The sequence below is a fragment of the Mobula birostris genome, chromosome 27 (assembly GCF_030028105.1).
Source record: "Mobula birostris isolate sMobBir1 chromosome 27, sMobBir1.hap1, whole genome shotgun sequence".
Taxonomy (NCBI): domain Eukaryota; kingdom Metazoa; phylum Chordata; class Chondrichthyes; order Myliobatiformes; family Myliobatidae; genus Mobula; species Mobula birostris.
Window position 1 is genome coordinate 1,805,412 of NC_092396.1, and position 17,090 is coordinate 1,822,501.

The following is a 17,090-nucleotide window of genomic DNA, read 5'->3' on the forward strand; positions in this document are numbered from 1 at the left end:
TCTTAACATATCTGTAGAATCCCTTAGGATTCTCCTTCACCTTGTCATGCCTTCTTTTAATCTTCCTGATTTCTTTCTTCAGTGTTCTCTTGCATTTTTTATACTGCACGAGTACCTCATCTGAGGAGGTGGAGCTTGGGATGATGGTGCCTATTGGTGACTCCTTTGTTTGCATCTTTGGAAACAGCTCTATTTCTATCTTTAATATCTCTCTTTTTTTTTGTTTTCAGGGTTCTTTTGAAGACCCTGACCTGGAGTTACACGCTGATTTTGGTTCTTTGCGGAAATGGGACCCGCTCTCAGGGCCTTATGACCAGCCACTTTTCGATATGTCAAGGACACGGCCTGGAAGACTAGTGCGCCTTGAGGGTGCTGGATTTTCGTGGCTCTGGAGGTGGGCAGATTCGAGGTCAGTGCCGCTACCTGATGTGTCGTGGGTGTATGTGGAAGATCAAAAGCAGCGAGCTGGCTGCGTGCCCAGAGTTCTTTGGGCACAGAACTTGGTAAAAAGCGACACAACAGACTTTTAACACCATAACTTGACAAGTTGTTTTGTTATGTCTCCCCTCTCGCTGTGAAACGGGGACACTCCTTTTTCCCTTATTAGGGAGAGAGAGAGAGCCTGTGGTATGTCGAATACCGGGTGAACGAGTAGTCTTTGGGGTACTGCAAGTTTGTGTCTTTATTGATGCTTTGCTGCATGTTTGAGTACTTGGTGGTGGGTGCCAATGCATTTTTGCTGGTGGGGGTTTGGGGGGGGTCATCGCTTTGCTACAGCTTATGCGTGGGAGGAGGGAGCTGGGAGGGACTTTGGGGTTCTAACATTTAACTGTCATTCATTCTTTAGGTCACTCCTCTGTTTTCATGGATGTTTATGAAGAAACAGAATTTCAGGATGATATTTTTCTATTATACTGAACAATTAATGGACATTACAACACTCCCATGGGTTTGTGGATCTTTCTGAGAGAAATACTCCTATGTTGCAGCAATAAAGATTTGTAAACAAGAGCTGAGGTGGCCCTTCTTGTGAATGAACTATTCAGAGAGCCACGCCTTGCTAGGCGGCTTCACCTGATGCCATTTCTTCCTCTTTGGGCCTTCCCTTGAGCTCAAATGCTCTGGCAGCCACCTTGTTGAGGTGAGCGGGGTGAGCGGGGTGAAAGGTATTCCTCATCAAAGAGGTGGCCCGGGGCCCGGGGCCCGGGGCCCGGGGCCTGGGGCTTTGCTGGGAGTTCATGAAGGGGCTTCTACTGCGCGAGGGTTTTATTTGCCGAACAGAAGGCATTGGTCTGAGAGGTTCCAAGTTTCTGCTGACTCGGAGCTGCCCTTTGGTTAGGTGGTCGTGTCTCTCTGTGCACAGGTTCAGACTGAGTTGTATAGCTGGCAGCTTCCTATAGGAGACCAGCGAAACTGTGCTTCGCAGAATCTTTGCAGGAGCAGCCACAGAGGCTGGCGAGGGAGACACCTTCTTCACAGGCTTGTTAGCAGCTCGGTTCAAAGGGCACAGAGGTTGCTTTAGAGCTGCAGAGGATGTGTTCCTTTCGGTAACGACTGGCTTGGATCTTGTGAGCTTTCCTCGATGATTACCGTTATGCAACAAGACAAAGTCTTTCTGGGACTGGAGTGGCAAGACTTTTAGTCCTTTATTGCATTTCCTGAATATCTCAACTACCAAATCTGAAAATAAAGGGAAGAATATTATTGAATACACCAGTGTGATCATTTAACATAGAACAGAGAACATTACAGCACAGACCAGGCCCTTCGGCCCACAGTAGCGCTAACCTTTTAACCTAAGATCTGTGTAACCCATCCCTCTCACTTAGGCCTTCATTCTTCTATCATCCACATGCCTATCCAAGAGTTTCATAAATGTCCCTAATGTATCTGCCTCTACCACCACCCCTGTTCCACACACCCACCACTGTGTAAGAAAACCTACTTGTGACATCCCTCTTACACTTTCCTGTGTGTGTTGCTTGGATTTCCAGCATCTGCAGACTGCCACTCTTCTTGAGATTTGATATAATCACCTTAAAATTATGTCATCTCCTATTAGCTTTTCCTGCCCTGGTAAAAACTCTCTGGCTGTCCACTCGATCTGTGCTTCTTGACAACTTGTACACCTCTGGCAAAGGAGGACGAGGGGTGACTTTATGGAGCTGTCATCTCTCAGCTTCCTTCTCTCCAAAGAGAAGAGCCCTGGCTTGCTGAACCTATCCTCACAGCACACGCTCTCTAATCCATGTAGCATCCTAGTAAACCTCCTCAGCAGCCTCTCTGCAACTTCCCCAGCCTTCCTATAATGAACTGAATATTCCAAGTGTGGTCTAAGCAAGATTTTATAGAGCTGCAACATTATCTCACGGCTCTTGCACTCCGTCTCTTGACTAATGAAGAGCCATCACACCATACACGCTCTCAACAACCCTATCAACTAACACAGCAATTTTGAGGGATCTGTGGACGTGGTCTTTAAGATCCTCTGTTCCTTCAGTTTATAAAATCAGTCCTGCACTGCTTGGAAAATTACCTATGCCACAATCTAATTCTATAGCAGAACGATCAAAGCAATAATCATCTTACCAAGAGCCTCGTAGACGACTTTAGGAATGACTGTTTTGAGAACTGCACAGTGTCTCTGCAGAGATGGATTAGCATTCATCTCCAACAACCAGACCTGGAATACATCAAATACAGGGTTAGCAGTTAGCTTGCTCACCTTCCCATCTCACGTAGCCAGGATTGGGTAGAGACGGGAAAACCACCTTCCACCTCTGTCTAGTTCATACTTTGCAGAGAAACCTTTCTATTTCTATGTTGAGGATTTTCACAATCTGTATTAATTCTTATGTGCAACTTATTGTCTACCTGCACTGCTTACTCTCTGTAACTGAACACGAGATTCTGATGAAGGGTGCCGACCCGAAACACAACTGTTTATTCCTCTCCACTGATGCTGCCTGACCTGTTGAGTTCCTCCAGCATTTTGCACACGTTGCTCTAGATTCTGCATTCTGTTATTTTGTTCAGCGGTTTGAATGGGGCACGACTGCACAAGCGCATGGAGGTCGTCCAGTGAGAACAGCAGGAAGAGTTAAAGAGGAAGACAGATTTACAGAGCGGGTGTCGGAGGAATGGGAGACACAGTAGTGGGAGACAGAGTAGGGAGGCTTTGGCTCAACGGGGCTTCAGTGATAAAGGGTCGAGGCCAGGTATCTGTTTAAAATAAAGACAGAGTATGTATGTGAGGCCAGTGTTCTGTGCTTGGTGTCAGATGTGGGAGGTCCTGGAGACTCCCAGCCTCCCGGAAGACCAAATTTGCACCAGGTGCATCGAGCTGCAGCTCCTTAGGGACCGCGTTAGGGAACTGGAACTGCAGCTCGATGATCTTCGTCCGGTCAGGGAGAGAGTGAGGAGGTGATTGAGAGGAACTATAGGCAGGTAGTCACCCCCAGACCACAGGAGAAAGAGAAGTGGGTAACAGTCAGGAGAGGGAAGGGCAAGAAGCCGGTACTAAAGAGTACCCCAGTGGCTGTCCCCCTTGACAATAAGTACTCCTGCTTGAGTACTGTTGGGGGGGGGGGGGAAACGGCCTGCCTGAGGGAAGCAACAGTGGCTGTGTCTCTGGCACAGAGTCTGGCCCTATGGCTCGGAAGGGTAGGGAAAGGAAGAGGATGGCAGTAGTGATAGGGGACTCTATAGTCAGGGGGTCAGACAGGCGATTCTGTGGACGCAGGAAAGAAATGCCACAGGTAGTTTGCCTCCCGGGTTCCAGGGTCCATGATGTTTCTGATGGCATCCACAATATCTTGAAGTGGGAAGGAGAACAGCCAGAGGTCGTGGTACATATTGGTACCAATGACATAGGTAGGAAAAGGGAAGAGGTCCTGAAAAAAGACTACAGAGAGTTAGGAGGGAAGTTGAGAAGCAGGACCTCAAAGGTAGTAATCTCAGGGTTACTGCCTGTGCCACGTGACGGTGAATATAGGAATAGGATGAGGTGGAGGGTAAATACGTGGCTGAGGGATTGGAGCACGGGGCAGGGATTCAGATTTCTGGATCATTGGGACCTCTTTTGGTGCAGGTGTGACCTGTACAAAAAGGACAGGTTGCACTTGAATCCCAGGGGACTAATATCCTGGCAGGGAGGTTTGCTAAGGCTGTTGGGGAGAGTTTAAACTAGAATTGCTGGGCGGTGGGAACCGAACTGAAGTGACGGAGGAAAGGGAGGCTATTAGCCAAGCGCAGGTTGATGGGACTTAGCAGTTTAAATGGTTTGGCACGGACTAAATGGGCCAAAGCACCTGTTCCTGTGCTGTACTTTTCAATGACTCTCTGACTCTATGTGTGAGATGAATAATTGTTGCTGACCCAGCAGGATGAAAACTTTCCAAGGGTGATGACATTCCTAATGAATTAGTGTTTTGGTAATCTCTGCTGATTAAGGAGGTAGCCCAGTGATAAATGTTGGGACTGACAGGTATAGCTGTTGTTGCTGGTTGATGGAGAAGTATCTGTCAGGCTTTAGGATGAAAGAACAGAAGATATTGGAGCAGAATTAGACCATTTGGCCCATCAAGTCCACTCTACTATTCAATCATTGCTGACTTTTGTTTCTAACACATTCTCCTGCCTTAACACCTTAACCAATAAGATTTTTACACAAAGTGGTAGGTGTGTAGAATGCACTGCCAGTGAAGGTGGTAGTGGCAGATACAATAGGGTCTTTTAAGAGAGTCTTAGGTAGGTACATAGAGATTAGAAAAATAGAGGGCTATGCGGCAGGGAAATTCTAGGCAGGTTACGTGGTCAGCACAACATTGTGGGCCAAAGGGCCTGTAATGTGCTGCAGATTTCTATGGTTTGTGATCAATCAAGAATCTCTGCCCTAAATACGCTCAATGATGGCCTCTACAGCCCTCCCTTTGTAGGAAAGAATGCCACAGATTTACTACCCTCTGACTGAGTAAATTCCTCTTCAGCTCAGTTCTAAAGGGACATCCCTTTATCCTGAGGCTGTGCCATTGGATCCTCAACTCTCGTACTGATGGCAACAATATTTCCCTGATCACTTTATCCAGGCCTTTCAGCAAGACTCGCCTCCACCCCCCCCCCCACCCCCATCCTTCTGGAGTCCTTCGAATACAGGTCCGGGATGTCAAACGCTCCTCATATACAGTATGAGGACTCATTCCAGTGAACCTCCACTACAGCCAGCCCCATCGTGGGAACAACCTTCCCTGCCATCAAGGGCATCCTCATTAGGCCACGCCCAAGAGGGAGGCATCATTATTAAGGATGATAGGTCGGTGACAATAAACTTGAATCTGATTCTGATTTGAGACATGCCCTCTTCTCATTACTACCATCAGGGAGGCGGTACAGGAGCCTGAAGAACCACACTCAATAATTTAGGAACAGCATCTTGCCTTCCACCATCAGATTTATGAACAGTCCTAAACCCACGTACACTATCTTATTATCTGTCTTTTACACTATTTATTTACATGTGTAACTTGTAGTAATTCTGTCATAGTCATACTTTACTAATCCCGGGGGAAATTGGTTTTCGTTACAGTTGCTCCATAAATAATAAATAGCAATAGAACCAGAAATACTTAAATAGTAATATGTAAATTATGCCAGTAAATTATGAAATAAGTCCAGGACCAGCTTATCGGCTCAGGGTGTCTGACCCTCCAAGGGAGGAGTTGTAAAGTTTGATGGCCACAGGCAGGAATGACTTCCTATGACACTCAGTGCTGCATCTCGGTGGAATAAGTCTCTGGCTGAATGTACTCCTGTGACCACCCAGTACATTATGTAGTGGATGGGAGACATTGCCCAAGATGGCATGCAACTTAGACTGCATCCTCTTTTCAGATACCACCGTGAGAGAGTCCAGTTCCATCCCCACAACATCACTGGCATTACGAATGAGTTTGTTGATTCTGTTGGTGTCTGCTACCCTCAGCCTGCTGCCCCAGCACACAACAGCAAACATGATAGCACTGGCCACCACAGACTCATAGAACATCCTCAGCATCGTCTGGCAGATGTTAAAGGACCTCAGTCTCCTCAGGAAATAGAGACGGTTCTGACCCTTCTTGTAGACAGCCTCAGTGTTCTTTGACCAGTCCAGCTTATTGTCAATTCGTATCCCCAGGTATTTGTAATCCTCCACCATGTGCACACTGACCCTCTGGATGGAAACGGGGGTCACTGGTACCTTAGCTCTCCTCAGGTCTACCACCAGTTCCTTTGTCTTTTTCACATTAAGCTGCAGATAATTCTGCTCACACCATGTGACAAAGTTTCCTACTGTAGCCCTGTACTCAGCCTCATCTCCCTTGCTGATGCACCCAACTATGGCAGAGTCATCCGAAAACTCCTGAAGATGACAAGACTCTGTGCAGTAGTTGAAGTCCGAGGTGTAAATGGTGAAGAGAAAGGGAGACAAGACGGTCCCCTGTGGAGCCCCAATGCTGCTGATCTCTCTGTCGGACACACAGTGTTGCAAGCACACGTACTGTGGTCTGCCAGTCAGGTAATCAAGAATCCATGACACCAGGGAAGCATCCACCTGCATCGCTGTCAGCTTCTCCCCCAGCAGAGCAGGGCGGATGGTGTTGAACACACTGGAGAAGTCAAAAAACATGACCCTCACAGTGCTGGCTGGCCTGTCCAGGTGGGCGTAGACACGGTTCAGCAGGTAGACGATGGCATCCTCAACTCCTAGTCGGGGCTGGTAGGCGAACTGGAGGGGATCTAAGTGTGGCCTGAACATAGGCTGGAGCAGCTCCAGAACAAGTCTCTCCAGGGTCTTCATGATGTGGGAGGTCAATGCCACAATTCAGGTTGATGCATTGTACTGTACAGCTGCTGCAAAGCGACAAATCTCACGAGATACAGAATGCGAGTGATAATAAACCTGATCGTACTCTGGTCATCTACTGAACTCCCTGTCCCTACAGTATTCTGCATGTGGCTCCGTGGCTCTGAGAGGTGGGCACTGTGGGTCTGGTTGGTCACTGCTTCCAGCATGAGCTTCACCACCAACTCCACTAGAGGTCACTGTTTCCCACTCAGGAACTGTCTCACAAACCAACTAATGGAGCCACAGCTGAGCTGTCACTCAAGCACTGGTTACCTGGCAACTGCCTGATAGCCGGGGTGAAGATCCCAGGAAAGTGCCATACCTTCCTTATCTTGGGCAAATGAGGACGTCAGCAGGATAATTAAGCCTAGAAAGCAAGGCCGTTTCCATCCCAGTGAGCCCAATGTTTTCATGTGATCTGTACCCAGGATGTTGGGGTCTCCAAGGCCACCCTGGTCAGTGGGAAAGCCACCCCCCTTCCTGCAGCTCCAAGGTGATCTGAACTGTCCCAGGCACCTTAGGGACTTGGTTCTGGTTGTATTGTGGTATGTGTAATGTTCAAGAAGAAATGTCAGGGGTCAGAAGTCAAGGGTTAGGAGTAGGATCGAGGTGATGGAGAAGGGGCAGGTTAAGGGTTGGCCACTGGAGATTTTGGATGGGAAGGGGAGGAGAATAGTCAAATTTGTAGTTGGGGAGTGGGTGTGATGTGAAATACTCCTCACCACAGGCCAGCAGTCAACTGTTTCAAGGTTAAAAAGTTCAAAGTGCAAAGTAAATTTATTTTCAAAGTAGGTATATGTTACCATATACTTCCCTGAGATCTGAAAAGCGGGCATTCTGGGAGCTGGAATAGGCAGTGTGAGTCTGAAGGGACCACGGTGGAAGACCATGCTGAAGGGGATGGGGGTGTGGAATCAGCTGCCACATAAAGGATTTCACACTACAAAGTACAACTAAATGTGATGAGTGGAGGTGCAGCACGCATTGGGCTTTCGAACCAGCCAAAGTTCCCTCCATGTTGTGTACACAATGTGCTGTGGAGAGCATTCTAACTGGTTACATCTCCGTCTGGTGTGGAGGGGCCACTGCACAGGATCGGAAAAAGCTGCAGTAAGTTGTAAACTCAGCCAGATCTATCATGGTCACTAGCCTCCCCACCATCGAGGACATCTTCAAAAGTTGATGCCTCCAAAAGGCGGCATCTATCATTGAGGTCCCCCATCACCCAGGACATGCCCTCTTCTCATTGCTACCATCAGGGAGGAGGTACAGAAGCCTGAAGACACACACTCATCGATTCAAGAACAGCTTCTTCCCTTCTGCCATCAGATTTCTGAATGGACATTGAACCCATGAACACTATCTGAATATTGTTTTGTTCTCTTTTTACTTAATTTAATTTATAAATCTCTTCACCATTTACAATTTTTTTATTATTGCTGCAACGACAAAAGTCACAACATATGCCAGAGATCCTGATTCTGATTAAATGCCCTGACTTTGATAATGAACCAAAGCTGGTGACAGAGAAGAAGGAAACAGGACGTTACCTTGAAGTCGTGATCAATGATAAAGTCGCAGCCCAACAGATCGAATAAGCCAAGCTTACATTCCAGTCTCCCTTTGACAGCAGAGAAACACTGCGCCATGATTTGCTGCATTCTCTTCTGCAAGGAAGGGGCAGAGTTTTCAGTAGCACTTTTTCATTCAGTCTCCCGATCTTATTTCCAAGGGAGAGCACTCATACACTTTCCCACCATCACCCCCCCACCACAACATTCCTACTCCCCCCTGGAGGGATAGAATCACAGAGCATTAGGGGTCAGGAGAACCCCTTTTGGCTCATCTTGTCTGTGACAACTTTTACCTGAGCAGCTCACTGATTTCACCATCCCACAGCCTTGCAAAGTCTTTGACTGCAGTTACTTATCCAACTCCCTGCTGATGGGTCTTGGAACCCGTTCTGGGTCAGGCTGAAGATGAAATAACTAGAGGCTGTAAATGTAATTATCATGCCAGAAACGAGATCCAATTCCAGGCTGACCGACCTACTGCGGTCCTGAGGGTGCTGCGCTTCAACAAGTGGGGTCCATTGGATAAGGCATTAAACTGTCCGCTCTTCACAAAGAATGTAGAAGATCCCAGTGGTTACCCTGGGACCACGTCCTAATTCTGCAGCAGTTTTCAGAAAAACAAAGGGATTTTCTTGAAGTTCTGGCCAATGTTTTTCTACCACAGGTTATCTGACCTGTTTATGTTATGGTTTGCCAGACATTGCCATGTGTTAATTAATTGTACTTTTCCCTTTGTTACAACAATGACTGCTCTTCTAAAACACTGTGCAGTCTGTAAAGTACCTCGGCAAGTCCTGAGACTATGAAAAGTCCACATCTATCTGGATAGAGATCCCTGATCCACCTCTCAGATTCAGAAGTCAGGTAGTGCCTGACCCGTTCGTGGGCTATTACGAATTCCCCGGGTAGTGCTCCACACTAGTTAACCCCCTTACCCCAGCCCCCCCATCCATTAGCCCAGTCACTGCAATACTCTGTAAAACACTTTAAACCACTATTTATAGAAACATAGAAAATAGGTGCAGGAGTAGGCCATTCAGCCCTTCGAGCCTGCACCACCATTCAGTATGGTCATGGCTGATCATCCAACTCAGAACCCTGTACCAGCCTTCCCTCCATACCCCCTGATCCCTTTAGCCACAAGGGCCATATCTGACTCCCTCTTAAATATAGCCGATGAACTGGCCTCAATTGTTTCCTGTGGCAGAGAATTCCACAGATTCACCACTCTCTGTGTGAAGAAGTTTTTCCTCATCTCGGTCCTAAAAGGCGTCCTCTTTATCCTTAAACTGTGACCCCTCATTCTGGACTTGCCCAACATCGGGAACAATCTTCCTGCATCTAGCCTGTCCAATCCCTTTAGGATTTTATACGTTTCAATCAGATCCCCCCCTTAATCTTTTAAATTCCAGAGAGCATAAGCCTAGCCAATCCAGTCTTTCATCATATGAAAGTCCTGCCATCCCAGGAATCAATCTGGTGAACCTTCTTTGTACCCCCTCTATGGCAAGAATGTCTTTCCTCAGATCAGGGGACCAAAACTGCACACAGTACTCTAGGTGTGGTCTCACCAAGGCCTTGTACAACTACAGTAGTACCTCCCTGTTCCTGTACTCGAATCCTTTTGCTATGAATGCCAACATACCATTCGCCTTTTTCACCGCCTGCTGTACCTGCATGCCCACTTTCAATGACTGGTGTATAATGACACCCAGGTCTCGTTGCACCTCCCCTTTTCCTAATCGGCCACCATTCAGATAATAATCTGTTTTCCTGTTCTTGCCACCAAAGTGGATAATCTCACATTTATCCACATGAATTTGCCCACTCACCTAACCTATACAAGTCACCCTGCATCCTCTTAGCATCCTCCTCACAGCTAACACTGCCGCCCAGCTTCGTGTCATCCACAAACTTGGAGATGCTGCGTTTACATTGTAATATAAAGCTGTTTACATTGTAAATACATGCCAGGATTTATGTATCTATGCACACTTTATTCCACGTCTATACTTTACCCTCTGACTTTATTTTCATATAATTCTTTATAATTGTTAAATGTTGTTTTCGTTGCATGCCGTAACGACACACCACAGCAAATTCCTAATCCACATGAGCGTGAATGGTGAATAAAGTTGATCCTTGATCCTGTGTGCACCCGAGGCAGCAGGTCACACAGAGAAGCTCTCCGATCCTCAGAGGTAGGAAGTGAAGGGTACCTCAGCACCCAAAGGCCTAACAGAAGGTCTAACAGAATTGGTGGACTTTATACATCAAGGAGCCACAGGCCTAACCCGAAGCTCAGTGACAAGCGCTTCTCATCGTCAACACCGTAGCGGTTGACACGGCTCTACTACAGCTTGAGGCATCGGATCCTCTGTGAGGAGCCTCTGTCCTCCTCGTGCCATACGGGGTTTTCCCTGGGGTGCTCCACAGTCCAAAGCCTTGCCGGGTAGGTTAATTGGTCATTGTAAATTGTCCCGTGATTAGGTTTGGGTCAAATTGGGGTTCTTGGGGGTTGCTGGGCAGTGGGGCTCGTTGGGCCAGAGGGTCTATTCCACACTGTATCTCTAAATAAATCAATAAAACCATCGAATCAGTGCTTCTGTTCAGCATGAAGCACAGATAACCCGCAGCCTGAGTGAGAAAACAATTGTCTGACTGACCAAGAGGCCGGGGGCAGCACATGTTGCCATGGAAACCATCACTGACCCAGAGTCAGGAGGTGGCCTCACTCACATCTGGAACAACCTTTCCTAGTTTGTTCAATGGTTCCATCTGACAATATTTAAAAAGATCATGGGACCAATTCCCAATGCCAACCTAGAGAGCACAACCCAATCCAGTTAGACCATAAGACACAGGAGCAGTATTAGGCCACTTGGCCCATCGATTCTGCTCCTCCATTCCATCATGCCTGATTTATTTTCCCACTCAACCTGTTCTCCTGCCTTCTCCCCACAACTTTTGACGCCCTAGGTAATCAAGGACCTAACAACCTCTGCTTTAAATATACTCAATGTCATAGCCTCCACAGCTATCTATGGCATTGAATTGCACAGATTCACTACCCCCTGGCTTTCGAAATTCCTCCTCATCTCTGCTCTAAATGGATGTTCCTTCATTCTGGTCCCACTATAGGAAACATTCTCTCCACATCCACTTTATCTAGGCCTTTCAATATTCGATAGATTTCAGTGAGATCCCCCCTCATTCTTCTATGCACCAGTGAGCACAGGCTCAGAGCTATCAAAGACTCGTTATACGTTAACCCTTTCATTCCTGGATCAGTAAAGGCCAGCGTATGTAGATATGATTACGGAGCACTATCCGGTGAGAGCAGCAGGTAGGGAACACACACTTACAGCAAACACAGTGAAGACCCAGTCCTTTGGAAGACCTCTTGCTTCCCTGTACTTTTCATTAATGTAGTCGTTCAGGTGTTCCATCGACCACACTGTGTCCTCCTTCATGTCACTATACCTGGGGTTCTTTTTCTGGATGGCCTGTGGGTGAAACAAAAATCACAAGATGGAAACTAGTGAAATCAAATTGCTTCTTCAGAGCGGCAGGGGACCAGCAGATCTTCTGGAAAGTACAAGGTGAACCATCCAATGGCAGAGGCGGGAGGGCATCTCAGGCCTGTGGTTGTGGCAGCGATGGACAGACAGTAAGGGGTCTGGGGATAGAAACTGTACCTCAGCAAGGAACAGGTTAGGTTACAAAGATACAGGCCGTTCCTCCTGGGCCAGAGGAAAGCCCTTTGTTGTTGGTGTGACCGCCCCACTTATTCTGCCAGTGACTGAGCACTGGAAAACCAGTGTTGGGGCACTGGCGAATCTCCAGTCTGTCTGAATCTTCTCATCTGTGTGTCTGTTCCCAAGTGCATCGGGTGTTGGAGCAGTGGCAAATCTCTGATCCCTCTCATCCATGCGTCTGTATCCATGGGGGAGATTCAAACAAGAGGACATGAGTTGAGAGTTAAAGGGCAAAAATTTAGGGGTAACATGAGGGGGAACTTCTTTACTCAGAGAGTGGTAGCTGTGTGGAATGAGCTTCCAGCAGAAGTGGTTGAGGCAGGTTCGATCTTGTCGTTTAAAGTTAAATTGGATAGATATATGGACAGGAAAGGAATGGAGGGTTATGGGCTGAGTGCAGGTCGGTGGGAATAGGATAGAGTAAGAGTTCGGCACGGACTAGAAGGGCCGAGATGGCCTGTTTCCGTGCTGTAATTATTATATGGTTATATAAGTGCATCGGGTGTTGGAGCAGTGGCAAAACTCTGATCCCTCTCATCCGTGTGTCTGTATCCAAATGCAGCTGGTGGCTCTCTGACCACATTGTTCCCTTTCTATCACAATATGTTGGGCAACTCTGAATCGCACGATTTTGTTTGATAATGGTCCTATAAAGCACCTTTGGACATCTTACAAAATGAATTTCCTTTGACGTGCTTCCCTCACTGCTGGTGAATGTTCGCTTCTCTCAACCAAAAACTGGGTGAACCAGAGAGGCAACATCTTCACTCAGAGGATGGTGAGAGTGTGGAACGAGCTACCAGTGGAAATGGTGGATGTGGGTCTGAGTTCAACATTTAAGGGAAGTTTGGACACTTACACTGATGGGAGGGGTATTGAGGGCTATGGTCTGTGTACAGGTCGGTGGGATTAGGCAGTTTAACAGTATGGCATGGACTAGAAAGTCTTTTATTGATCTATTATGATTTTTATTCTGTAGATTTATTGTGTATGCCCACAAGAAAATGAATCTCAGGGTTGTATATGCTGACATATATGTATTTTGATAATAAGTGTACTTTGAACTTTGAAGGGCCTTTTTCTTTGCTGTAGTGAACTATGATTCTATAACTATGACTCTGTTTGCTTCAATCACAACAATTTTTGTTCTGAATTTAGGAAGTATAATTCTCTTGAAGGTTTACCTCCTTACTGATGGTCACAGCTATATTGCCTGCTTTCTGCAAGAATGTGCGATGCGGTAAACCACACTTGTTGAAACCCACTCCTTTCATTGACCAATAACTCGTTCATTGGGCAAAGGGCAAATTTCGAGTTGGTGTGTTTGCAGACAACCAGTGCCAGGAAACGTCAGGCAAACATCTGGTAGTTCAGGGCATTCTTGGGCAGATCACGAGGTTTACTAGGGTAAACAGTCTTGGGTGGAGCACAAGGTTTACTAGGGTAAGCCAATGTTGAGTAACCAACAAAAATGTCCTTTATTGTTGAATGGAAACATGAGTGAATTTGAGCAATCAGCATGGCTATGGGACATATTCAAACAGCTCTGCCCGAGCCTGTGTCTTAAGGGATTGAAATTCCGACAGGAGTTGTTCAGACTCAGGTTCTTTACAAACCAGGACAATTGCTTCATAATCTTCAATGAAGATTACCAGAGGATCAATTGAAAGGGTGGAGAGGTGGTCATACTGAGAGGGTTTGGGAAAGCTGTTGATGTGGGTATTTTCGGCCCCTCTCTGGGGCTGCTGGGTAATTGGTTCGGTGCTAATGAACACCTGCCCTGAATTGAGCTGGGCTGCCCCAGTCCCAGCTGCACAATTCCCTGTGCGCTGCAGAGACACGCACAAACAACAGAGAATCTACAAACTCCTTTGAATTCCTGGTATAGAGAAGGGTTTGGTTTGTGCGGCAATGAAAATCAGGTGGGGAGAAAAAAAACACAGCCTCCCTCATCAATCTCCGCTCTCTCTACACAGAGTCAGAATCAGGTTTAATATCGTATGTCGTGAAATTTGTTGTTATGCAGTAGCGGTTCATTGCAATACATAATAATAATAATTGTAAATTACAGTAGGTATATATATTAAAAAAGTTAAATAAATAGTGCAACAACAGAGGGGAAAAAAATTGAGATAGTGTTCATGATTTCATTGTCCGTTCAGAAATCTGATGGCGGAGGGGAAGAAGCTGTTCCTGAATCATTGAGTGTGGGTCTTCAGGCTCCTGTCCCTCCTCCCTGTTGGTAGCAATGAGAAGAGGGCATGTCCTGGGTGATGGGGTCCTGACTGATGGATGGCATCTTTATGAGGCATCGCTCCTTGAGGATGTCCTGGCTGCTGGGGGGGCTACTGTCCATGGTGGAGCTGGCTGAGTTCACAGCTTTCTGCCGTTTATTTCGGTAGCCACCCCCACACCCCGCCTCCCCCATAGCAGACGGTGAGGTTCCCTGTTAGAATGACAGCGTCTGTAATGAGTGAATGATGTGATAGGGATTTTGTGGTTAGTCTCTTTTTGACTTAAAGGGAATTTAATTGAGGAGAAGAGCTGGTCCCTTGCAATGGGGATAGAGGGTTACAGAACACTGGCAAGGCAGAGCTGAAGTTAATACAGGAATGTATGTAACTAATAAATCACTTTGATGTCATTTGATTCATTACAAATTAGCTTGATAATGTAATAGTTTGTATTATTTGAAATGATATTTGGCACGAAACGTAGATTGGTTATTTACACTTAGAACTGAGACGGATCGGATGATTTTCAAGTCTCTTACTGTCACCTGGTAAATTATTATTTAGAGCTGTGTGGTTACACAGAACAGAGTCAGAATCAGAACCAGGTTTACTGTAACAATGACACATTTCACAACTGATGTCAGTGATTATAAACCTTTGTGTGAAATAGGCCATTCAGCCCAGTTTACCCTGCTGCTCACCTGATCCTGCCCTGTTTGCCTCTGTCTGAGACTTTCTTATCCACATACCTGTCTTAATGTCTTATTAACTGCTCGCTGTACCTGCCTGTTGCTACAGCACTGACTGCTGTACAAAGAAATCCTTGTGCATGAACACTTCATACACTTTCACGTTTACTCTGCATTCTTGTTATTTTCTACTGAAGAAGATCAACCTTATCGTGAATGTGGTGGAGATTCTGTGCACTCAGGTTGTCTAAAGTGCCCTGAAGCCCCTCTGTGTTCTCACTGTTCACAGTTCCAACCCACTTTGTGTCATCAGCAAACTCAGGTAGATTGCATTTGTTCCCCTCATCCAGACAAACCGACCCGTGTGCCAGCCTCTGCTCCCTGCAGTATCCCACTGGTCACTGACTGCCATCCCCTTTATTCCCACTCTCTCCTACCAGCTGTTCAACAACTCTCCATCTATGCCAGCACGTTGCTCCCAGTCCCACGTGCCTTAATGCTACAGAATAATCGCTTGTGTGGGATTTTAACAAGGACCTTCTTAGGGTTTAAATCCACCACATACACTAGTTGTCCCTTCTCCATTCTATCAGTTACACAGCCAATTATCTCCTGTAGATTTGTCAAATTCCCTTGCGTAAATCTGTCTGCACTTTGTCCTCCTGCACTAACACTGCCACATGTCCAGTTATCAATACTTTATGCTGTAGCATCTACAGAACTATCTACACACTTCTGATTTATCAATGTTATCATTCAGAAGGGAAAATGCCAGAGGATATTTTCTACTTGTTCAACCCACCTGATTAGTCAGGTGACTTGTCAGATCATCGGAGAGCAGATCGTATTTATTACAGGACAATTTCACATAACCATGACAGAAGAAGATCATGTAAGGGGAGGTGCAGGCGATCAGGAAGAAGGAGCGGACATCAAACTTCCGCCCGTCCAGGAGCAGCGGTTTGTCCAGGTATCTGTCAGTGAGAAATGAAACCAGTGTAGTTGGAACCCACAGGACGAGAGGAGTGAGTGCTTCGCCACTTCCTGACTCCACTCATGTCAGCAGCAGAGATTTCATCTTCAGTTCTCAAACCAATCTGCAGAGAGGGAGCAACATCTGCTGCAACAGACGCTGCCCATCGTCCCACAGGAACATCCCTCAGTGTCTCAAATAAAAAGGAGCAGGAGGAGGCCACTCGGCCCATCAGTGCTGCCCCACTATTCATTATGATCAGGGCTGATTGATACAGGAGTCAACTCCCTGTCACCCTCAGTTCCTCGATTCATTAAGGGCTTATCCATTCCCGCCTAATGACACTGCCTCCATCACCCTGGGCGATAGAGAATTCCAGAAAATTAACTCCCTCTGAGGGAAGGCATTTCTGCAGACCCATTTTAAATGACCAACTCTGTACTTATTTACTTATTTTTGAGATAGAGCGAGGAACAGAGCCCTCTGGCCCTTTGAGTCGTGCTGCCCAGAAATCCCCCAATTTAACCCGAGTCTAATCACAGGACAATTTACAACGACCAACTAACCTACCAACCGGTACATCTTTGGACTGTGGGAGGAAACCAGAGCACCCGGAGAAAACCCACACAGTCACGGGGAGAACATACAAACTCCTTACAGACAGCAGTGGGAATTGAACCTGGGTCGCTGGTTCTGTAAAATGTTCTGCTAACCACTACACTTCAGTGCTGCTACTGTACTGTTCCTGTGTCTCTCCCAATGGTGAAAACATCTGTACATCTCCCTGTTAATCCCCTAACCCCACCCATCCATCACCTTTAGGTCCCCAACCCCCATCCATGTATCACCCTTAGGTCATCAACCCCACCCATCCTTCACCCTTAGGTCATCAACCCCCACCCATCCATCACCCTTAGGTCCTATGTGTTTGAAAAAGGTTTCCCTCGCATTCTTCTAAACTCCAAGGATTGAGGAATCC

The 17,090-nt window shown here is 46.7% G+C and overlaps 1 protein-coding gene across 1 annotated transcript in view; it reads right to left on the minus strand.

The window, feature by feature from the left end:
- Positions 1-1,060: 1,060 nt before the first annotated feature.
- LOC140188467 (protein polyglycylase TTLL10-like) overlaps positions 1,061-17,090 on the minus strand; it is a 34,728-nt gene continuing 18,698 nt past the window's right edge. The window contains exons 7-11 of the mRNA XM_072244757.1: positions 15,941-16,112; positions 11,823-11,963; positions 8,434-8,550; positions 2,590-2,683; positions 1,061-1,680 (exon numbers count right to left, since the gene is read on the minus strand). Coding sequence (XP_072100858.1) covers positions 1,061-1,680; positions 2,590-2,683; positions 8,434-8,550; positions 11,823-11,963; positions 15,941-16,112 — 1,144 coding nt within the window. The remainder of the gene's footprint in view (positions 1,681-2,589; positions 2,684-8,433; positions 8,551-11,822; positions 11,964-15,940; positions 16,113-17,090) is intronic.